The sequence below is a fragment of the Ictalurus furcatus genome, chromosome 1 (assembly GCF_023375685.1).
Source record: "Ictalurus furcatus strain D&B chromosome 1, Billie_1.0, whole genome shotgun sequence".
Classification (NCBI taxonomy): domain Eukaryota; kingdom Metazoa; phylum Chordata; class Actinopteri; order Siluriformes; family Ictaluridae; genus Ictalurus; species Ictalurus furcatus.
In genome coordinates, this window is record NC_071255.1 from 7,470,425 (window position 1) to 7,494,659 (window position 24,235).

Sequence of the window (24,235 nt, forward strand, 5' to 3'; positions counted from 1 at the left end):
CCTAAAAGAAAGATTTCTTGGCTTACCAAAACAAATCTTAAAAATGTATGTTCTGGGAACACTATGAGAACCAAAACTTGTTAGCTGGGCAGTTGTACATTTGTATTGTGTTAAGATCCGTTTCAATCTGTTTTTGTTGTTGTTGTTGTTGTTGTTGTTGTTGTTGTTCATGTTTTGCTAGACAAACTTTATGTTTTCATTATAATGTATTTATTGCAACAATAATATAAAATGGATTCCATACTAATACTGTTAGGTCAATGAACTTATATGTATTTAGTTTTCAATGTTTGTTAAGTTAAGTCAACTGAAAATATATATATTTTTATTTAGAGTTAATAGATATAGGGGTATATAGGGTATATATAAAGGGTATATATAATGCTATATTACAGCATTAATATTTTTATATGAGCCAACATGTGATATAACAAGCAATAGCAATATTTAGGGACGGTATAGGAGAATCATTAAATTAAATGGTGAACTCTGGCCTATACTGTACGTAAATCAGACATATCGCCAACGTATGAACATCTTATAAACATCTTAAAAAGATCGGATTTACATCATTCATAACTCCTATACATACTCCGCTAATGCTTCATCTCTGAGAGATCCACCGGTGACGTAGGCTATTAGAGACGTAGTACTGAATATGAGCAAAGGCCCTAAATAACACGCCTTCCAGATGAAAAACGGAGATTCTGTTCATGGGGATATGTAATTTTTTTTCTTAAGTGCGCTCTCATTAATCCAGTTTTTTATATTAATCTTTTATTTGTTATGTATTTTTTATTTATTATTATTATTGTAAAACTTTATTTAATGTAATTTCCCCCTCTTTCAATCTTCTGTGTATACCCGCCACACCACTATCATCGTATTAGGGCTACTCATTCTGTAATAATAAATGAGGCTTAATTATAAATAACGAAATGTAGTAAATCGGTGTAACATCAATATTGTAACCTAATAAACACAAAGCATCCCTCTAAATAAATAGATTTTAATTTACTTTACACTTTATGTGTGGTGCTGCATGGACGAGGAAAGTAGTGCTGAAAGAGCTGAAATAGCCAAATAATAAGCCAGTAAATAATAATAATAATAATAATAATAATAATAATAATAATAATAATAATAATATCATCATCATCATCAACAACAACAACAACAATAATAATAATAATAATAATAATAATAATAATAATAATAATAACTCATATTCATCATCATCATCATATGTAGATAATTAAATATACAAACTTTCAAACTGAGTACTTTCAGTAAACTAGTTTTTAAAATGTATGCCAGAGAAAGTACTCCTAAGCTACCACAGCAATTTGCCAACAATTACTATTTTGAATTTATGAATGAACAGATTTAAATGTATTGATGAATGGATGAAATGAAAGTTGTCACGGACAAATCATTTAAGAGATGTTCGTCTTATGCAGGTGACTCGGGATGGGTCGATGACGTTAACGCTACCAAACCTGCTCAAGAGTTATGAAGGCAAACTCTGCATAGTTTTGATTATGATGATAGATCTGATGATTTTTCAGCTTGATATATGAGGATAGGTTCCACTGACGTAGGCTTCTGTACGCATATCATTCTGTGTCACCACACGCAGAAGTCTCGTTTTCAACTTTTTTTTTTGTTTTGTTTTTTTTGTTTTGTTCTCGAAGGCGTGTAGGCTTGTACGTGCCTTTATAAACCACTGAAGCTTGTCACCAGTGCACATTACCACAAAGGGAGAAATCGAGGAGAAGTCCTAAAGAAACCTGCTTTTTTTCAATTACTAATTACAGGGTAAGTAACTTCACGATGTTTTTTTCTTTTTCAGATCTTGACTATCAGAGTCTTAACATTTTGATTTCTTTCCCTTTTCCCGTTTTAGTTCCCCCTTCCCCTATTTACATCATATAGATAAGCTTATATTTTCTCTTGAATTATTTGAACGATAACATTGGACAGACTGAACTGTAATAAAGTTGTTTTTTTTGTTTTTTTAAAATAATGTCTGATACATCCTGTAGTGATAACAGGTAATACGATTTAATCTTATTGACTAATTAATTGTTTGGTTTGGTTATTTGTGCTCGTTGAGTGCAGGTTATGACAGTTGTAGAATGAACAGTTGACTTCATGAGGCTCAATTTCTGTGGCCACTTCCAAACTAAAGGATGATGATTAATGGGATGTATTTATACTTTTAATGCATTCTCATTTTATTGCTAACTAATTAGTGCACAAAACTATGTATAGCACTTTTAAGGTCAATGTAATTGGGTATTTTCCTATTGAAATATCTAATTACAAATTACTGTTACACTTTAAAACTGGCCTATTTTCCTTGCTAAAATGTCAACATGTGTGTTCTCTGTTAAATATTATTTTTCATGACATGATTTTTTTTTTATTTTTATAGTGACTGTGAGATAAAATGGACATCAAACCACTTTTTCGGAAACTAGGCATAGGTGTACGAATCTTCTTTACATTTCTTTTTGCCCTCCTAGTACTTGGACTGGTACTATGGGCTTACATTGCCCATGTAAATCTTTTAGCATCCCAGTATGGCATTATAGCCTTTGGCTTTTATGGTCTTCTGCTATGTTTTCATCTACTGGTCCAGAGTATTTTTGCCTTTGTGGAGCACCGGCGGATGCGTACCCGAAAAGAAGCTTGTTCCTACACCAAGACTGTTGGTTTTACCATCTCTGCTTACCAGGAAGACCCAAAGTACCTTCGGGACTGCTTAGAATCAGTTAAGGCACTCTGTTATCCACCTGAGTTGCTCCGGATTGTCATGGTGGTGGATGGTAATACAGAAGAAGACCGCTACATGATGGAGATGTTCCAGGAAATTTTTGCAGATCAGGATCCCAGCTGCTATGTGTGGCAGAACAATTACCACACACACCCAGCTGGGATGGATCCCCAGGAAGATACCCAGCGCAGGAAGGTGGAAGAGATTATAAGAACCAAGCGATGTGTTTGCATTATGCAAAAGTGGGGAGGAAAGAGAGAAGTGATGTACACAGCATTCAAGGCACTGGGCTCTTCAGTGGACTACATACAGGTAACTGGTGTTTAGATCAGTTTATATCAATAAATGATTTTACACAGAATGAGAGTATGTGTTATATTGTCACTTGTTTCTAGTACAGAAGTTGATCTTTTCTCTTTTTCCATTCCTCTTTGGCTGCATTTTATTCCTCAGGTGTGCGATTCAGACACAAAGCTGGATCCCCTGGCAACAGTAGAACTGGTCAAGGTGCTTGAGAGTAACACAAGATATGGTGCTGTGGGTGGCGATGTGATGATCCTTAACCTGAAAGACTCATACATCAGCTTCATGAGCAGTCTGCGATACTGGATGGCTTTTAATGTTGAGAGAGCATGCCAGTCATTTTTTGACTGCGTCTCTTGCATTAGTGGCCCCTTAGGTAAATTACAAGGATTGTGTGAAGTATTAATTAGTAATGAGTAATAAGTAATTATATAATCAATTAAAAGTATTTAGACCTTAAATCCAATTTTAAATACATAAAGATTCATGTAGATAAAAAAGAACTTCATAGCATATTAAAATATTATATTTAGGCCTCATTGTACTCTTTTCTCTCTTGTTCAGGGCTGTATAGGAATGACCTACTGCAACAGTTTTTGGAAGCTTGGTACAACCAAACATTTCTTGGCAGACACTGCACTTTTGGAGATGATCGTCATCTTACGAATCGCATGCTGAGCATGGGCTATGCTACCAAGTAAGTACTGTACTTGACCTCTTGCTTCCATTAGACAATTAGATAATTGTATGAACTGACATTTAATGAATTTAACCCACACCGTAATCTCTGACATGCATACAATAATTCAACAGTAACATATTTTTATTTTTCTTGTCTCATCAGGTACACAGCTCGCTCAAAGTGCTATACAGAGACACCATCCCAGTTCCTCCGTTGGTTGAACCAGCAGATGCGGTGGACCAAGTCATATTTTCGTGAGTGGCTCTACAATGCTATGTGGTGGCACAAGCATAACCTTTGGATGACCTATGAGTCCATTGTGGCTGGAATCTTCCCCTTCTTTGTAACAGCCACCATGATCCGACTGTTCTGGATGGGTACGCTTTGGAATATCCTGTGGGTCCTTTGCTGCATTCAACTAATTGGGCTGATTAAGGCAGCCTATGCCTGCATCTTGCGACAAAATTTTGTGATGATGTTCATGTCTCTCTATTCTGCCCTATACATGACAAGTCTTCTGCCCACTAAGTATTTCGCTATGATTACCATAAATAAGAGCAGTTGGGGCACTTCTGGCCGCCGTAAGCTAGTGGGAAATTACATGCCTCTCCTTCCCCTGTCAATATGGGCAGCCATCCTGCTGAGTGGTTTAAGCTACACAATCTACAGGGAAAGCAATCAGGACTGGAACTCAGCTGCAAAAAAAGAGGAGATCAAATATTTGATCTATGGTGCTGTGGCATATGTCAGTTACTGGTTTATAATGGTCTTCGTATACTGGATGTGGGTTCGTAGACTGTGCCGAAAACGTTCTCAGGGTTACAATGTGAATGTGTAGTATAATTTTCATGTGATTTATTTATTTATTTATTTATTTATTTATTTATAGTTTGTTTGTTTGTTTGTTCACTTGTGTGCACAATGTTTATTTATGTTTTTGTTTATGTTGATTTGTTATGCTTTTTATGGACTGTTTATTACATATTAATATAATTTGTAAAGCATCTTGCAATATGAAAAATTTCCACTGTATTATAGAATTTACTCTGTGTTATACAAACTTTGTGAAAGATCAAATTACTTTGTGTTTGAAATGTTGACTGAAACAGTATTTATACTTATACACTGTGGCACCTATTTACTATTTCAAATATGTTCCCTTGTCCTTTAACAATCTCGTTATGCTGATAAGAGTTGAAATGTACTTGAGGCAAACTGTAGTCAATAGATTTTGTTTAGCAGTGCAAAATTTTCATAAAATTTTTATTTCTTTTATTCGGTGACATTATATTGGTGTACATGTGACAGTTGCTGAAAGATCACATCTATTAATGTCAATTGGATGGTTTGAGATAAGGTTACAAGTGTCATGTCACAGCAAACCAGTGACTGCATTTCCCATCCTGCACAGTGACCTACAAACATGGCCGCTATGAACTACACTTCCGACATGCAATCACATGTTCACCTTCTTCGGAATACTAATCACACACACCTGTTTCCAATCTCACACACACTCACACCACAGTATATAAGAGACTGCTCAAACACTATGACTTTGCGTAGTATTGAGTTAACTCTTTGCTAAGCGGTTTTTCTTTGTTCTCGTCTCGTTTCATTTCATGTTTATTGACCTCGTATCTCGTTTCCTGGCTCTGATTCAAGCCTCGCCCTATTTATGCCTGTTTGCTGATCGCCAGACCCATTGCCTGTTTTGACCACGCTTCTGTCTAATGATTTGGATTTGTCTGCCTTAATCTCCTTTAATAAAACGTCTTTACCTGCACTTGCTTCCACCTCAGTTACCGGTACTTGACAACAAGGCCTAAGGTTACAAGAAAAAAATTGCAATATTTCAAGAATAAAGTCATAGTACTATGACAAAATGGTACATAATGTTCATGTCTTAAAATGAGAGATGCTTAAAGTTTAGAATTTCAGCTTTTATTTCATTGAATTTACAACCCCAATTCCAAAAAGTTGGGACAGTATGGAAAATGCTAATAAAAACAAAGAGGAGTAATTTGTGAATGTACTTTGACTTTATTTATATATATATATATATAGACAAGGTATGGTCACGATTTCCCCTCATGCTAAGCACTGGAGCACACAGCGCGAGCATGCGCTTCTGGGTTTCAGTGACACTGACTTTGTTTACTTTTGACAAGTGCGTTTTGTTATGGATTATGTTCTGTCTCCGCCCCATTATTGTCATTGGTTGTTTCCCGTATGTGTCATGATTAGTCTCAGCTGTTTTGTGTTCACCCATGATTAATTACATTTGTCATTTAAACCCCTCGTGTCTCATTGTACTTCACGAAGTGTTGAGTGTTATCACCGTGCCAAAGCCTTTGTTCATCGTGTTTCGTTTCATGGTTTTTGATCTCGCTTCTAGTTTCTCGGGTCGAGGCTCGCCAATCTGCCAACAGATGTGTCAGCGAATAATCCAAGGAATTCAAGGAATCCTGTCAAATCTCGGTGCTTAAAGGGCTGGACCACTCCTGAATGCACGTGATCTCCGATCCCTCAGATGTCACTCTCTCAAAAACCGTCATGAGTCTGTAATAGATATCCTGTCATGGGTTCAGGAATACTTTGGCTCTGCCTCATCTGAGATGGACAGCAGCACAGCGGAATCGTGTTTTGTGGTCCGACGAGTCAACATTTCAAATAGTTTTTGGACAAAACAGCCGTCGTGTTCTTCGGGCCAAAGAGGAAAAGGACCATCCATGCTGTTATCAGCGTCAGGTCCAGCGTCTGTCATGGAATGGGGGTGTGTCAGTGCCCATGGCATGGGTAATTTGTACATCTGTGAGGGCATCATTAATGCAGAAAGATATGTACACATTTTGGAGCAGCAAATGCTTCCACCCAGAGCAGGACAACGCCAAACTACATTCTGTGTGGATTACAAGCACATGGTTGTGTAAGCAGAGAGTGCAGGTGCTAGCATGGCCTGCCTGAAGTCCTGACCTGTCTCAGAGTGAGAACATGTAGCACATTACAAAGCGCAAAATAAGGCAACAATGTCCCCGTACAGTTGCGCAGCTGAAGAAATGCATAATTGATGAATTGTGGAAAATTCTGCTTGCTAAACTTAACCAACTGGTGTCTAAAGTGCGCAAACGCGTAATAAGTGTTATTAAAAGAAAAGGTGGTGTTACACAGTGGAAAACAATGAACTGTGCCAATTTTTTGGAGAGTGTTGCAGTCATCAGATTTGAAATGACTCTATATTTTCAAAAATAAATTCACTTCACAAAGTAAAACATCAAATAATGTGTTAATAATATGTTTTCAATATAGTACAGGTTGAATAGAATATTCAAATGACTCTTTTTTTTTTTTTGGCATTTTCCATACTTTCCATACTTTTTCGGAATTGGGATTGTGTATGTAGATATGTTAAACAACATATGACACAGCACATTTTGTATCAGACCACCCAATTTTTAGGCAAGCAAAAATATTGGAAAATCTGACTGATAGGTGCTACTTGTTACCCAGGTGTGTCCTGTTAGATTGACAGTAAATAGCTCTGAACATCTACTTTTGGTTTTAGCCTTCAATTTCACCTGTGCAGAATGCATTTGGAGTTACAAAGGATAAACCAACATGAGGATGGGTTCCCTCTTGAGTCTGGTTCCTGTCATGGATGCTTCCTCATATCATCTCAAGGAGTTTTTCCTTGCCACCTTTGCATGCTCATTAGGAATAAAGTCATACATTTAAAATATATATCCTGAATTTATATATTTCTGTAAAGCTGCTTTGGGACGATGTGCATTGTTAAAAGCGTTATACAAATAAAACTGTATTGACATTAATTGAATTGAACATGAAGATCAGATATGGTCTGGTCTGCACTTATATAGTGCTTTTTTAACCTTAGCGGTTCCAAAGCACTTTACATTCACCCATAGACACACACACTCACACACCAATGGTAGCAGAGCTGCCATGCAAGGCACTAACTTGCCATTGGGAGCAACTTGTTGTTCAGTGTCTTGCCCATGGACACTTCAGCATGTGGAGTCATGTGGGCCAGGAATCGAACCGCCAACCCTACGATTAGTGGACAACCCACTCTACCACCTGAGCCACAGCCGCCCAATATAGCTGTCTATGGCAGAAAAACACGCCATTTTGAAGCTAAGAAAAGAGAGAAAATCAATCAGAGGCATTGCACATACATGGGGCATAGCCAATACAACAATTTGGAATGTCCTGAAAAAGAAAAAAAACACTGGTGTACTGAGCAACAGACACCGAATGGATTGGCCAAAGAAAACAACAAGAGCTAATGACAGAAACATTGTGAGAGCTGTGAAGAAAAATCCAAAAACAATGGTCAGTGACATCAACAACCTGCACAGAGCAGGCTTGAAGGGATCACAATCCACCATTCGAAGATTTGAGAGCAGTAATATAGAGGCCATACCACAAGATGCAAACCACTCGTCAGCAGTAAAAATCAGAAGGCCAGATTGCAGTTCCCAAAGAAATACAGAGATGAGCCACAAACATTCTGAGATTAACTAAGATTAAGATTAACTTCTACCAAAGTGATGGAAAGGCGATAGAGTGTGCAATCAAAAGTATGTGTGTGTGTGTGTGTATATTATATAGATATACACACACGCACACACACACACACACACACACACACACACACACCCTCATTAGCAAGTCAGTGTGCGGCTGTGTGTACATGCACCAAAGTTTAGTTTAATGCAAAAGAGAATTATTTTGGGTTTACTGTTTGCTTTTGGGATAGAAAATGATCACTGAGGTGTTTTTGAATTCTTTTAGAATTTCTAAGAAAATGGCTCATGTTCAAGTATGTTGAAGCAATTGAGGAAAACTATAAATATAATATTTCTGACTCTGCTTTCCTCCCCCAGTCAAAAGACATGCATGGTAGGCTGATTGGCATGTCCAAAGTGTCTGTAGTGTATGAATGGGTGTGTGAATGTGTACGTGATTTTGCCCTGCGATGGATTGGCACCCTGTCCAGGGTGTACCCCGCCTACGCTCCACGTTCCCCACAACCCAGTAGGACAAGCAATATAGAAAATGAATGGATGGATATTTCTGATTTTTCACATTTGCTGTTGTGTTCCTGAATTTGCTCTTGTGGTTTTTTTTTTTTTGTTTTTTTTTTGTTATGTTTCTGAATTTGCCATGTTGTTTTGGTTTTGCTGTTCCATTTTCAGATTTCTTGTTGTGTTTATGAATTTCCTATTCGTTTATTAATGTGTTTTGCACTTATAGCCCACCCCATTACAGTTAAAGCAATGCTTAATGAAAGCATGGAATTAGTCAAAAAGAAAACATCTGTCCAGTCATTGTGGGCGGATTCTGACAAAAAGACTATTTTAATTCTCTGACAAATGCATCCCACCCATCCTGTCTTATTCTCATTGCTTGCGCAGAAGGTCCTGGTGATATTTTTTTCCCATGGGTTTGGGCTGCATATCTGTGATTGATTAATTGAGAAAGACTAGTTATTTAAATAAATAGGAAAATGTTTGCATCATACTCCAACCATACTTGAAAACATAGGGTAATATCTATTAAATCCAGGACTCTCTGAGAAGAACTGGGCTGGTAGCAAAGATAATGTCTACAATCTGATATTTTCTGCACTCATTGTTAATCCCAAACAAAATATAAGTTTATTTATAGTGCTACCAATTTTACAGCCTTTGTAGTTGTCTAAATATGTATTTTAGTCAGTATCATAAACAGAAACCATCACAACACACACAAGCTACAAGCGACTAATGTTAACCCGTGTGGTCTTATATATTAGACAGATGGTAACACTGTTCTAAATGTCAGTAAATATGCAATTTGCATTCATGTCACAGCCAGAACTACATTGGATATAAAAGGTCTAAACACCCATGTTAAAATTAGAAGTTTTTGTGATGAAAAAAATTAAACCACGACGTTAAATCATGTCAGAACATTTCCCACCCTCAATGTGATCAAGAAAAACATGGATTATGTGCTGATTATTTATTTATATAGACTGATTTGTTTTATTTATGATTAATGATGCATGAATATTAATAATGTATGAATATTAAAAATAAATGATGAAAATTGAGGTTAAGAAAACCTCAGGGGAACGTTAAGAGAACGTCATGGGAACGTTCTACAAACCTAAAAAAAAAAAAAAACTTTATATATTTCCTAAAAGAAAGATTTCTTGGCTTACCAAAAACAAATCTAAAAAATGTATGTTCTGGGAACACTATGAGAACCAAAACTTGTTATTTGGCAGTTGTACATTTGTATTGTGTTAAGATCCGTTTCAATCTGTTTTTGTTGTTGTTGTTGTTGTTGTTGTTGTTGTTGTTTTGCTAGACAAACTTTATGTTTTCATTATAATATATTTATTGCAACAATAATATAAAATGGATTCTATACTAATACTGTTAGGTCAATGAATTTATATGTATTTAGTTTTCAATGTTTGTTAAGTAAGTCAACTGAAAATATATATTTTTTTATTCAGGGTTAATAGATATAGGGGTATATAGCTCTATATTACAGCACTAATATTTTTTATATGAGCCAACATGTGATATAACAAGCAATAGCAATATTTAGGGACGGTATAGGAGAATCATTAAATTAAATGGTGAACTCTGGCCTATACTGTACGTAAATCAGACATATCGCCAACGTATGAACATCTAAATGAATAAATGTAAATGTAATGTAAATAGAATGGCCGAGTCAGTAGTGTAATTTTCCCCTCTTTCAATCTTCTGTGTATACCCGCCACACCACTACCATCGTATTAGGGATACACATTCTGTAATAATAAATGAGGCCTAATTAAAGTTATGCGTTATAATTTTGAATTTTGATTAAGAAATAACAAAAAGCAATGTTTTGTGACTGAACTCCTTAAGAAGTAATTTCTTCCTTTACACGTCCCTAATACCCCGCCCATTGACTGGATGACGAATCAAGCCAAACCTGTTTAATTTTTAGAATAAGGGAGGAGCAGTCTCACATCAACAGCCTGATATCTGAGTGTTACTCAATGTGCGTGAAGAGCTATAAATAGAACAGAAGAGGGCACATTGAGAAAAAGACTTATTTTATTTATGTTTTTATTTTTATTTTTTATTTTTATTTTTAATTTTTTTAAGGAAAGTAAAACAGAAATGCGGGCATACAACAAGTAGCCAGAAGTCAATCTATTCAGGTGACATCCACCACGAAATGTAGTAAATCGGTGTAACATCAATATTGTAACCTAATAAACACAAACCATACCTTTAAATAAATAGATTTTCATTTACTTTACACTTTATGTGTGGTGCTGCATGGACGAGGGAAGTAGTGCTGAAAGAGCTGATATAGCCAAATAATAGGCCAGTACATAATAATAATAATAATAATAATAATAATAATAATAATAATAATAATAATAATAATAATAATAATAACAACAACAACAACAACAACAATAATAATAATAATAATACCTCATATTCATCATCATATGTAGATAATTAAATATACAAACTTTCAAATTGAGTACTTTCAGTAAACTAGTTTTTAAAATGTATGCCAGAGAAAGTACTCCTAAGCTACAACAGCAATTTGCCAACAATTACTATTTTGAATTTATGAATGAACAGATTTAAATGTATTGATGAATGGATGAAATAAAAGTTGTCACGGACAAATCATTTAAGAGATGTTCGTCTTATGCAGGTGACTCGGGATGGGTCGATGACGTTAACGCTACCAAACCTGCTCAAGAGTTATGAAGGCAAACTCTACATAGTTTTGATTATGATGACAGATCTGATGATTTTTCAGCTTGATATATGAGGATAGGTTCCACTGACGTAGGCTTCTGTACGCATATCATTCTGTGTCACCACAAGCAGAAGTCTCGTTTTCAACTTTTTTTTTTTAGCTTTTTTAGTTTTTTTTTTCTCGAAGGCGTGTAGGCTTGTACGTGCCTTTATAAACCGCTGAAGCTTGTCACCAGTGCACATTACCCCAAAGGGAGAAATCGAGGAGAAGTCCTAAAGAAACCTACTTTTTTTCACTTACTGCTTACAGGGTAAGTAACTTCACGATGTTTTTTTCTTTTTCAGATCTTGACTATCAGATTCTTAACATTTTGATTTCTTTCCCTTTTCCCGTTTTAGTTCCCCCTTCCCCTATTTACATCATATAGATAAGCTTATATTTTCTTTTGAATTATTTGAACGACAACATTGGACAGACTGAACTGTAATAAAGTTGTTGTTTTTTAAAAAAAATAATGTCTGATACATCCTGTAGTGATAACAGTTGACTTCATGAGGCTCAATTTCTGTGGCCACTTCCAAACTAAAGGATGATGATTAATGGGATGTATTTATACTTTTAATGCATTATCATTTTATTGCTAACTAATTAGTGCACAAAATTATGTATAGCACTTTTAAGGTCAACGTAATTGGGTATTTTCCTATTGAAATATCTAATTACAAATTACTGTTACACTTTAAAACTGGTCTATTCTCCTTGCTAAAATCTCAACATGTGTGTTCTCTGTTAAATATTTTTTTCATGACATGATTTTTTTTTATATATTTTTTTTTATAGTGACTGTGAGATAAAATGGACATCAAACCACTTTTTCGGAAACTAGGCATAGGTGTACGAATCTTCTTTACATTTCTTTTTGCCCTCCTAGTACTTGGACTGGTACTATGGGCTTACATTGCCCATGTAAATCTTTTAGCATCCCAGTATGGCATTATGGCCTTTGGCTTTTATGGTCTTCTGCTATGTTTTCATCTACTGGTCCAGAGTATTTTTGCCTTTGTGGAGCACCGGCGGATGCGTACCCGAAAAGAAGCTTGTTCCTACACCAAGACTGTTGGTTTTACCATCTCTGCTTACCAGGAAGACCCAAAGTACCTTCGGGACTGCTTAGAATCAGTTAAGGCACTCTGTTATCCACCTGAGTTGCTCCGGATTGTCATGGTGGTGGATGGTAATACAGAAGAAGACCGCTACATGATGGAGATGTTCCAGGAAATTTTTGCAGATCAGGATCCCAGCTGCTATGTGTGGCAGAACAATTACCACACACACCCAGCTGGGATGGATCCCCAGGAAGATACCCAGCGCAGGAAGGTGGAAGAGATTATAAGAACCAAGCGATGTGTTTGCATTATGCAAAAGTGGGGAGGAAAGAGAGAAGTGATGTACACAGCATTCAAGGCACTGGGCTCTTCAGTGGACTACATACAGGTAACTGGTGTTTAGATCAGTTTATATCAATAAATGATTTTACACAGAATGAGAGTATGTGTTATATTGTCACTTGTTTCTAGTACAGAAGTTGATCTTTTCTCTTTTTCCATTCCTCTTCTGCTGCATTTTATTCCTCAGGTGTGCGATTCAGACACAAAGCTGGATCCCCTGGCAACAGTAGAACTGGTCAAGGTGCTTGAGAGTAACACAAGATATGGTGCTGTGGGTGGCGATGTGATGATCCTTAACCTGAAAGACTCATACATCAGCTTCATGAGCAGTCTGCGATACTGGATGGCTTTTAATGTTGAGAGAGCATGCCAGTCATTTTTTGACTGTGTCTCTTGCATTAGTGGCCCCTTAGGTAAATTACAAGGATTGTGTGCAGTATTAATTAGTAATGAGTAATAAGTAATTATATAATCAATTAAAAGTATTTAGACCTTAAATCCAATTTTAAATACATAATTAAGTTTCATGTAGACAAAAAAGAACTTCATAGCATATTAAAATATTATATTTAGGCCTCATTGTACTCCTTTCTCTCTTGTTCAGGGCTGTATAGGAATGATCTACTGCAACAGTTTTTGGAAGCTTGGTACAACCAAACATTTCTTGGCAGACACTGCACTTTTGGAGATGATCGTCATCTTACGAATCGCATGCTGAGCATGGGCTATGCTACCAAGTAAGTACTGTACTTGACCTCTTGCTTCCATTAGACAATTAGATAATTGTATGAACTGACATTTAATGAATTTAACCCACACCGTAATCTCTGACATGCATACAATAATTCAACAGTAACATATTTTTATTTTTCTTGTCTCATCAGGTACACAGCTCGCTCAAAGTGCTATACAGAGACACCATCCCAGTTCCTCCGTTGGTTGAACCAGCAGATGCGGTGGACCAAGTCATATTTTCGTGAGTGGCTCTACAATGCTATGTGGTGGCACAAGCATAACCTTTGGATGACCTATGAGTCCATTGTGGCTGGAATCTTCCCCTTCTTTGTAACAGCCACCATGATCCGACTGTTCTGGGTGGGTACGCTTTGGAATATCCTGTGGGTCCTTTGCTGCATTCAACTAATTGGGCTGATTAAGGCAGCCTATGCCTGCATCTTGCGACAAAATTTTGTGATGATGTTCATGTCTCTCTATTCTGCCCTATACATGACAAGTCTTCTGCCCACTAAGTATTTCGCTATGATTACCATAAATAAGAGCAGTTGGGGCACTTCTGGCCGCCGTAAGCTAGTGGGAAATTACATGCCTCTCCTTCCCCTGTCAATATGGGCAGCCATCCTGCTGAGTGGTTTAAGCTACACAATCTACAGGGAAAGCAATCAGGACTGGAACTCAGCTGCAAAAAAAGAGGAGATCAAATATTTGATCTATGGTGCTGTGGCATATGTCAGTTACTGGTTTATAATGGTCTTCGTATACTGGATGTGGGTTCGTAGACTGTGCCGAAAACGTTCTCAGGGTTACAATGTGAATGTGTAGTATAATTTTCATGTGATTTATTTATTTATTTATTTATTTATTTATTTATTTATAGTTTGTTTGTTTGTTTGTTCACTTGTGTGCACAATATTTATTTATGTTTTTGTTTATGTTGATTTGTTATGCTTTTTATGGACTGATTATAACATATTAATATAATTTGTAAAGCATCTTGCAATATGAAAAATTTCCACTGTATTATAGAATTTACTCTGTGTTATACAAACTTTGTGAAAGATCAAATTACTTTGTGTTTGAAATGTTGACTGAAACAGTATTTATACTTGTGCACTGTGGCACCTATTTACTATTTCAAATATGTACCCTTGTCCTTTAACAATCTAGTTATGCGGATAAGAGTTGTAATGTATTTGAGGCAAACTGTAGTCAATAGATTTTGTTTAGCAATGCAAAATTTTCATTAAATTTTTATTTCTTTTATTCTGTGACATTATATTGGTGTACATGTGACAGTTGCTGAAAGATCACATCTATTAATGTCAATTGGATGGTTTGAGATAAGGTTACAAGTGTCATGTCACAGCAAACCAGTGACTACATTTCCCATCCTGCACAGCAGCCTACAAACATGGCCACCCTGGACTACACTTCCCACATGCAATCACATGTTTACCTTCTTCAGTACTAATCACACACACCTGTTTCCAATCACACACTCACTCACACCACAGTATTATAAGAGACTGCTCAAACACTATGACTTTGCGTAGTATTGAGTTAACGCTTAGCCAAGCGGTTGTTCTTTGTTCTCGTCTCGTCTTGTTTCATTTCATGTTTATTGACCTCGTATCTCATTTCCCGACTCTGATTCAAGCCTCGCCCTATTTAAGCCTGTTTGCTGATCGCCTGACCCATTGCCTGTTTTGACCACACTTCTGTCTAATGATTTGGGTTTGTCTGCCTTAATCTCCTTTAATAAAACTTCTTTACCTGCACTTGCTTCCGCCTCAGTTATCGCTACATGACAACAAGGCCTAAGGTTCCAAGAAAAAAATTGCAATATCCATCCATCCATCAATCTTCTATACCACTTATCCTTTTCAGGGTCATGGGGAAACCTGGAGCCTATCCCAGGGAGCATTGGGCACAAGGCAGGGTACACCCTGGACAGGGTGCCAATCCATCGCAGGGCACAATCACATACACATTCACCTACTACGGAAACTTTGGACATGCCAATCAGCCTAATATGCATGTCTTTGGACTGGGGGAGGAAACCGGAGTACCCGGAGGAAACCCCTGCAGCACGTGGAGAACATGGGCTATGGTGGGAACATGCACACACAGGGCCACGGTGGGACTCAAACCCCCAACCCTGGAGGTGTGAGGCGAACTTGCTAACCACTAAGCCACCGTGCACCCCAAAAATTGCAATATTTCAAGAATAAAGTCATAGTACTATGACAAAATGGTACATAATGTTCATGTCTTAAAATGAGAGATGGTTAAAGTTTAGAATTTCAGCTTTTATTTCTTTGAATTTACAACCCCAATTCTGAAAAGTTGGGACTATGGAAAATGCTAATAAAAATAAAGAGGAGTAATTTGTGAATGTACTTTGTCTTGTATTTAAACAAAAAATGTATCAAGACCAGATATTTGATATTTTACCAAATCAACTGCATAGTTGTTTTTTTTTTTTTTATGTATTTTGAAATTGATGCATGCAACACATTCCAAAAAAGTTGGGAGAGGGACAATTTAGGACTAGCGATGTGACAAGTTAAAATAAGAAGGTGATGTGAAACAGGTGAGGCAATCATCTAATCATAGTATCTAAGGAGCCTGCAAAAAAAGAAGTTTGGACCTTGAAGAGCAAGGATGGGTTGAGGCTCGCCAATCTGGCAACAGATGTGTCATCGAATAATCCAACACTTTTAGAACAACATTCCCCAACGACAAATCGGCAGGATTTTGGGCATTTCAACTTCTTCAGTGCACAATAAAAGATTCAAGGAATCCGATCAAATCTTGGTGCATAAAGGGCAAGGCCGAAGACCACTTCTGAATGCGTGTGATCTTCAATCCCTCAGATGTCACTGTCTTAAAAACTGTCCTGAGTCTTTAATGGATATCCTGACATGGGTTCTGGAATACTTTGGCTTGGTCTCATCTGAGATGGACAGTAGCACAGTGGAATCGTGTTTTGTGGTCCGATGATTCAACATTTCAAGTAGTTTTGGACAAAACAGCCATCATGTTCTCCTGGCCAAAGAGGAAAAGGACCATCCAAGCTATTATCAGAGGCAATGCAGTCCACAGCCATGGCCTCTATGCACGCTCACCCCGCAAGACTCCATTACTAAAGAAAAGGCATGTCAAAGCTCGTTTAATGTTTGCTACAACTCATTTGGACAAGCCTATGAAATACTGAGAGAGTGTAGTCTGGACAGACGAGAGCAAAGTTGAACGTTTTGACTGTCATACTACAGACCATGTTTGGAGAAGAAATGGCACTGCACATCACCCTAAAAACACTATACGAACAGTGAAGTCCTTCATATAATTGAAGGAACGATGAATGGAGCCCTTTACCAGGTGATTCTTGAGAAGAGTCAGCTGTCATCCACCAGGATGACGAAGATGAGACATGGGTGGACCTTCCAGCAGGACAACGATCCAAAGCATACAGCAAAGGAAACTCTCAATTGGTTTCAGAGAAAAAAAAAATTAAGGCGTTAGAATGGCCTAGCAATCACCTGACTTGAATCCAATTGAACAAGATTTAAAGACAATATGTTTAGAAGAATGGGCCAAAATCACACATTAATAATGCAGCCAATTAATTTCTTCATACAGGAAGTGTCTTGAAGCTGTCATCACAAACAAAGGCTTCTCCACTAAGTATTAAATAAATTTCTGTTAGTGTGTTCAATACTTTTTTCCTGTGTCATTCCTCTTTATTAGCCATAACTTCATTTATGACCGTTAATGTTTGGATTTCTTTATATGTGTGGATTTCTTGAGTTAATACTAAAGTCTGGTGAAAATTTCATGTCAATAGCCTCATAGGAAATATATTTTCTAAAAAAAAAATGTTGATGCCTTCAATACCTATTTCCCCTGCTGTGTATGCTTGCACCTATTTACCCTCATTAGCAAGTCAGTGTGCTGGTGTGTTAATTATTAAGTTCATTATTTTGGGTTTAATGTTTGCTTTTGGGATGTAAGGGATAGGGATAGGCTCCTGGGGACCCTGTGGCATAAGCAGCATAGAAAATGGATGGATGGATATTTCTGATTTTGCTGTGGTGTTCCTGAATTTGCTCTTGTGTTTTGAGTTTTTTTGTTAGGTTTCTGTATTTGCTGGTGTGGTTTTGGTTTTGCTGTTCCATTTTCAGATTTCTTGTTGTGTTTATGAATTTCCTGTTCGTTTATTAATGTGTTTTGCACTTATAGACCACACCATTACAGTTAAAGCCATGCTTAATGAAAGCATGGAATTAGTCAAAAGGAAAACATCTGTCCAGTCATTGTGGGCGGATTCTGACAAATAGACTATTTTAATACTCTGACAAATGCATCCCACCCATCCTGTCTTATTCTCACTGCTTACGTCAGAAGGTCCTGGTGATTTTTCCATTGGGTTTGGGCTGCATATCTGTAATTGGTTAATTGAGGAAGATTAGTTATTTAAATAAAAAGGAAAATGTTTGCATCATACTCTCCAACCATACTTGAAAACATAGGGTAATATCTATTAAATCCAGGACTCTCCGAGAAGAACTGGGCTGGTAGCAAAGATAATGTCTACTGTCTGATATCTTCTGCACTCATTGTTAATTCCCCACAAAATATAAGTTTATTATAGTGCTACCAGTTTTACAGCCTTTGTAGTTGTCTAAATATATATTTTAGTCAGTATCATAAACAGAAACCACCACAACACAAACAAGCTACAAGTGACTGATGTCAACCCGTGTGGTCTTATATATTAGACAGATGGTAACACTGTCCTAAATGTCAGAAAATATGCAACTTGCATTCATGCCACAGCCAGAACTACATTGGATATAAAAGGTCTACACACCACTGTTAAAATTAGAAGTTTTTATGATGAAAAAAAATTAAACCACGACGTTAAATAATATCAAAACATTTCCCACCTTCAATGTGAAATTACAGTGTATAGAAATTAAGTGAAAAAACAGAAATCAGAAACATTTTAGGGACAAACAGTGGAATAAAAAAAGTTACAATATCCTTGTTGCATAAGTACGCACACCGTTTTATAATTGGGGATGTGGCTGTGTTCAGAATGAACCAATCACAGTTGATAAAAAGAATTATCATAAGAGGTGGGCAGAGTAGACAAATATTTTAGTCAGCAAGTAAAAATACTCATAAAAAATAATTATTTATGTAACAGTAAAAATAATAATTTTAATAATTACTTGAGTAAGAGTAATAAATTATCAGATGAAAAGACTACTCAAATAGCAAGTTACTAGCTACTTCCAATCTGATTCCAATGAAGGGAATATCCTGAATCTCAGATTACATGGAGAACTGTAATTCACACCGCTCCTTGAAAGTCTGTCTGTTCTGTTTATATGCTATTAAACCTGGGTTCAATATCCCCGTCCTGTGATGTGTACAATAACACATAACCTGTCATTTTCAACACAAAATCTCGCACACACACCCCAAAAAACAAACATCTTCCCAACAGTTGACTGTAATTTTTAACACAAACTCGGCAGTGTCTGCATTTAAACAAGACAACAGCGAACAAAAGAACAGACTATGGACAGGAGAGTGTGTGTGTGTGTGTGTGTGTGTGTGTGTGTGTGTGTGTCTTGACATCATTTTTCGTGGGCTAAGACCTGGAAGATAATGGCCAAAGAGGGGAATGAAGCAAGCCTGTCGATGGAGGCAGGACACCCACCCCCCCTTTGGCCATTATCTTCCAGGACTTAGCCCGTGAAAAAAGTGAGGGTTTTTTGCGTCCGCAAACCTCATTATTAGACCCGCAACCTCATTATACATGAACGATAAACGATTATTTTTTAAAACTACATATATCCATTAACATTTAACAGTAACAGAAGAAGGCCACCGAAAAAAATTACTTAAGAGTAAGTATAAATCTGGCCAGTTAAACAAAAGTACATTTTTTTCAAAAAGTTAAAGTAAATGTAGCGAAGTAAATGTAGCATGATACTACAAACTCTGAATATCATATAGCTGATATCAATGAAAGTATTCTGATTAACCCCAAATAAAGACCAGCTGTTTCTGTAAGATTTTCTTGACATCTACTGGTTTTGACTGCTGACTGCTGAAACCATGGTCTGTAAAGTGCTGACAGAGCCTGTGGAGCTTTTTGTACCCCAGGAGAGGAGTACAAAAAAAAATAACATTTACATTTACATTTATTCATTTAGCAGACAGTTTTATCCAAAGCGACTTACAAATGAGAAAATACAAGCAAAGCGATATCAAGCAGAGAACAATACAAGTAATGCTACCATACAAGATCCATTAATTGAGTTCCAGAAGAAGCAAAGTGCGCAGAGTAGAGGTGTAAGTGCCAGAGTAATTTGTTTTTAGGGGTTGGTTAGGTGTTCTTAGCTGTTTCTTGAAGATGATGACAGATTCTGCGGTCTGGATTGAGGTTGGAAGTTCATTCCACCACTGAGGACCAGTTAGTTTGTAGGTTCTTGTAAGGGACCTTGAGCCAAGCTGAGTACATACTACTAAGCATCGGTCGTTGATTGATCACAGATTGCTTGAGGGAACATAAGCCTTCAGGAGAGTGTTGAGGTAGGAGGGTGCTGTTCCAGACAAGGTCTTGTACGTGTAGGGGTGTGACATGGGTTCTCTTCGGCTGGCTGAAGACGAGGTGTGCTGCTGCATTCTGAATCATCTGAAGGGGTTTGATGGAGCTGGCTGGGATGCCCAAGAGTAGTGACTTGCAGTAGTCCAGTTTTGAGATAACAAGAGGTTGGACTAATAGCTGTGTAGCCTGTTCGGTGAGGTAGGGTCTGATTTTCTTGATGTTGTACAGGATGAACCTACAGGACCATGCAGTTGTTGAGATGTGGTCTGTAAAGGTCAAGCTGTCATCAAGAATCACCCCAAGGTTCCTGGCTAACCTGGTTGGCTTGAGTGTGGTTGAGCCAAGCCGTACAGTGGGGTTGTGGTTGATTGAGGGGCAGGCTGGGATGACAAGAAGCTCAGATTTTGCCAGGTTGAGCTTAAGGTGGTGATCCCTCATCCAGACCGAGATGTCTGACAGGCAAGCAGAGATTCATGCAGAGATGGATGGATCGTCAGGCTGGAAGGACAAATAGAGCTGGGTGTCAACAGCATAGCAATGGTATGAGAAGCCATGAGACTCAATCACCTGCCCCAGAGATGTAGTGTAAATAGAAAAGAGCAGTGGACCCAGAACTGACCCCTGAGGAACCCCAGTTGTGAGTTGCTGAGTTTCAGAAATACCTCCCCTCCACAATACCTTGAAGGATCTGTCTGAGAGATAGGATTCAATCCAGCACAGAGCCATTCTGGTGATGCCCAGGCTAGAGTGAGTTGACAGGAGGATCTGATGATTCACAGTGTCGAAAGCAGCAGAGAGGTCGAGTAGGATGAGGACAGATGATCTAGGGATTGCTCTTGCTAGTCATAAGGCTTCAGTGATGGAAAGCAGAGCAGTCTCCGTGGAGTGATTGCTATTGAAGGCAGACTGCTTGATGTCCAGGAGGTTGTTCTGTGTGAGAAAATTGGAGAGTTGATTAAACACAGCTCTTTCAAGGGTTTTGGAAAGAAAAGGGAGGAGGGAAACAGGTCTGTAATTGTCAACCACAGCAGGGTTAAGTGGCATTTTTTAAAGTAGTGGGGTAACCCCGGCCTGCTTAAATTAGGTAGGGTATGTGCCAGTAGAGAGGGATGTCTTAAAGATGTGTGTGAGTGCAGGTAATAGTGTGGGAGACATGGATTGAAGAAGGTGAGAAGGGTTAGGGTCAAGAGGACAGGTTGTGGGATGGCTGGAGAGGAGTTTTGAGACATCAGTCTCTGAGAGCGGAGAGAAGGAGGCCAGTTGGGAGTTACATGGAGGAGGAGACGGTCTATGCATGTCTGGGGTTGAGAACTGGTTCCTGATCGATGTAACCTTGTTAGAAAAGAAAGTGGCAAAGTCATCTGCAGTGAGAGAGGTAGGGGAAGGGGAGGAGAGGGACAGAAGAGAAGAAAAGGTTTTGAAGAGAGTACAGGTGTTGGGAGAGCTGCCAATCTTCTCTTGGTAGTATGTGACTTTAGCAGTGGAGATGCTATTGGAAAAAGAGGAGAGAAGTGCTTGGTAATCGAATAGGTCAGTCAGATCGTTCGTTTTACACCATTTCTTTTCAGATACTCTTAGTTTGGCCCGGTTGTTACGCATAGCTTCTGAGAGCCAAGGGCTAGAGGCTGATGTGCGAGCAGGTCTGGAGGTTAGGGGGCAGATGCTGTCAAGAGAAGATGTTAGAGTGCAACATAGCATGCCAGTTACGGTGTTTAAGTCCAGTGAGGAGAGGTGGCTATCAGAGGGAAGTAAGGTTGTGACAACGGAGGAGAAGTGTGAGGGGGAAAGGGAGCGAAGATTGCAACGAAAGGAGATAGAGGGTGGAGACAGTAGGAGGGTGAGGGGAGAGAAATAGAAAACCGGATAAAGAAATGGTCAAAGGTGTGAAGTGGAGTAATGAGAAGATTGTGTGTGGTGCAGTTACGTGTGAGGATGAGGTCGAGCTGTTTGCCAGCTTTGTGAGGTGCTGGTGTGGTGTACAGCTTGAGGTCAAATGTGGGAAGGAGAGCAAGAAAGTCGGCTGCTTGTGGCTTGTCTAGTTGAATGCTGAAGTCACTCATTACTACAAGAGGAGTTCCATGGTGGACAGTAGCATGTCAAACTCATCGCTGAACTTCCCCAGTTGACCTGGAGGACGATAAACAACAAGAAAGTCCATTTTGGCAGGGTCAATAACTGTAACAGCATGAAATTCAAAGGAAGTGTAGGAGCAAGGTGGAGAAAGACATGTAAATTTCCATGTTTTGGAGAGAAGCAAACCTGTACCATCCCCTCGTCTGTTGGGACACGAGGTATAGGAGAAGTTGAAGTTGGAGGCTAGGGCAGCGGGTGTGGCAGTGTTCTCAGTATGGATCCAGGTCTCAGTCAGAGCCAGCACACCGAGGTTGGAGTGGGTTGCAAAGGCAGGAATGAAATCTGCCTTGTTGACGGCAGATTGGCAGTTCCAAAGAGCGATAGAGAATGAGAGGGAATCTGCTAAGAGCATCAAAACTCTCGTCAATTCTGGGTAAAGGAAATGCATCACGCCTTGTTTTGGCATTGAGATTCCTGTAATCCACACATAACCTTAGTGTGCCATCAGCATTGCGCACTAGGACCATTGGAGAGGCATAAGCACTGACACTCTACTGAATAACACCCTTCAACAACCTAGCAATGTGCTCTCTGACCTCCTGATACTGGTTAGGGGGAATTCTCCTGTATGGCTGGTTCACGGGTATGTCATCAGTTAGATATATCTCATGTCGAACCTTGATGTGGAAATCACATTTTAAACTATGCAAAGACCAAAACATTTCTACAAGTTACATCTGACACTACGGCAATGGGACTAATTCATTTTTTAAAGAAAAAGAAAACCAATGAATACATTCTTCATATTGCCCACTTACATCGTTTGAAAGAAATAAAAATGAAATAACACTCTCAAAATTATGAGCTCCTGCACCGCACGACACCTTCAATCCCCAAGAGTTGAAACTCCCAACATTTTAGATGTACACTGTATAAAACCACAGAAAATGACAAATCACATAAGACACTCAGGAAACCATTTAAGTTGAAGTGTATAACATCGTGAACTAGCAAAGGAAAGAATAAATAAATAAACAGCCTTGAACCAGATGGTGTAGCATCATACCATCGCAGACATTACACGTGATATAACTCTCTTAATATGATACTTTGTTGCCATAAACCAAGAAAACATACATCCAGAAGTGGTATTTAACCAAAATATTGTCATGAACGATGACATTTACCACTGGATGACGTGAAATCTACCAAGCAAACCCAAGAGCCAGCTTCTCTCCCACACTTCTCACAGCATCGTGGAGAGTGTGTGTGCGTGTGTGTGCGTGTACGCGCATGCCCAGCCACTTCACTTGTACCCAACATCGCTACTTACTGACACCTCCAGCTTTTCTTGCCTTTATACTTATATGGAAATGTTCATCTGAACATGAAATAGATTTCATACAATGTAAGGAAAGAAACAAAATAAGCAGACTATTTACCAATTGGCTTTCCATACTATAACAGAACGTCGGGGTTACGCATGTAACCCTGTTCCCTGAGAAGGGAACGAGACGTTGCATTTAGCATAACAGTATGGGAACGCCTTGCGCGCGTGACCGGTATCTGAAGCTTGTGTAAAATCATGCCTCTACTTATAGGCCTGCCATGACCAGGTGACGTGTCAATTAAGCGCGTCGCATGATATATATATATATATGGCACCTGTGAACCACGCCGCCAGCCTCCATTATATGAAGCGAAGACGCAATTCACAGGCCTGCCCTGGTATGACAGTGCTATGCGTCGTCTCGTTCCCTTCTCAGGGAACAGGGTTACATGCGTAACCCCGA

At 38.4% G+C, this 24,235-nt stretch overlaps 2 protein-coding genes and 1 long non-coding RNA gene across 5 annotated transcripts; 2 read left to right on the forward strand and 1 right to left on the reverse strand.

The window, feature by feature from the left end:
• The first annotated feature begins 1,455 nt into the window (after window positions 1–1,455).
• LOC128606564 (hyaluronan synthase 1-like) lies at window positions 1,456–5,364 on the forward strand. Its single transcript, XM_053622797.1, has 4 exons — window positions 1,456–3,091; window positions 3,233–3,458; window positions 3,647–3,779; window positions 3,927–5,364. The coding sequence occupies exons 1-4, from the start codon at window positions 2,453–2,455 to the stop codon at window positions 4,600–4,602; spliced, it is 1,674 nt and encodes a 557-aa protein (XP_053478772.1). The 5' UTR covers window positions 1,456–2,452; the 3' UTR covers window positions 4,603–5,364.
• Window positions 5,365–11,322: 5,958 nt separating this feature from the next.
• Window positions 11,323–15,493, forward strand: LOC128606546 (hyaluronan synthase 1-like). 2 transcript variants are annotated; one of them, XM_053622772.1, is made up of 5 exons: window positions 11,323–11,868; window positions 12,399–13,052; window positions 13,194–13,419; window positions 13,611–13,743; window positions 13,891–15,493. In XM_053622772.1, the coding sequence occupies exons 2-5, from the start codon at window positions 12,414–12,416 to the stop codon at window positions 14,564–14,566; spliced, it is 1,674 nt and encodes a 557-aa protein (XP_053478747.1). In that variant the 5' UTR covers window positions 11,323–11,868; window positions 12,399–12,413; the 3' UTR covers window positions 14,567–15,493. The 2 variants fall into 2 exon arrangements, with proteins under 2 accessions (XP_053478747.1, XP_053478739.1); XM_053622764.1 differs by having other exon boundaries at window positions 11,323–13,052.
• Window positions 15,494–18,622: 3,129 nt separating this feature from the next.
• LOC128606600 (uncharacterized) lies at window positions 18,623–24,020 on the reverse strand. Of its 2 annotated transcripts, XR_008385710.1 has the most exons (7): window positions 23,630–24,020; window positions 23,261–23,370; window positions 23,039–23,119; window positions 22,629–22,841; window positions 22,294–22,496; window positions 21,048–21,299; window positions 18,623–20,867 (listed from the first exon to the last, which is right to left on the reverse strand). It is a non-coding gene; the product is annotated as an uncharacterized LOC128606600 (long non-coding RNA). The 2 variants fall into 2 exon arrangements; XR_008385709.1 differs by having other exon boundaries at window positions 22,629–23,119; window positions 23,630–24,019.
• Window positions 24,021–24,235: the final 215 nt, after the last annotated feature.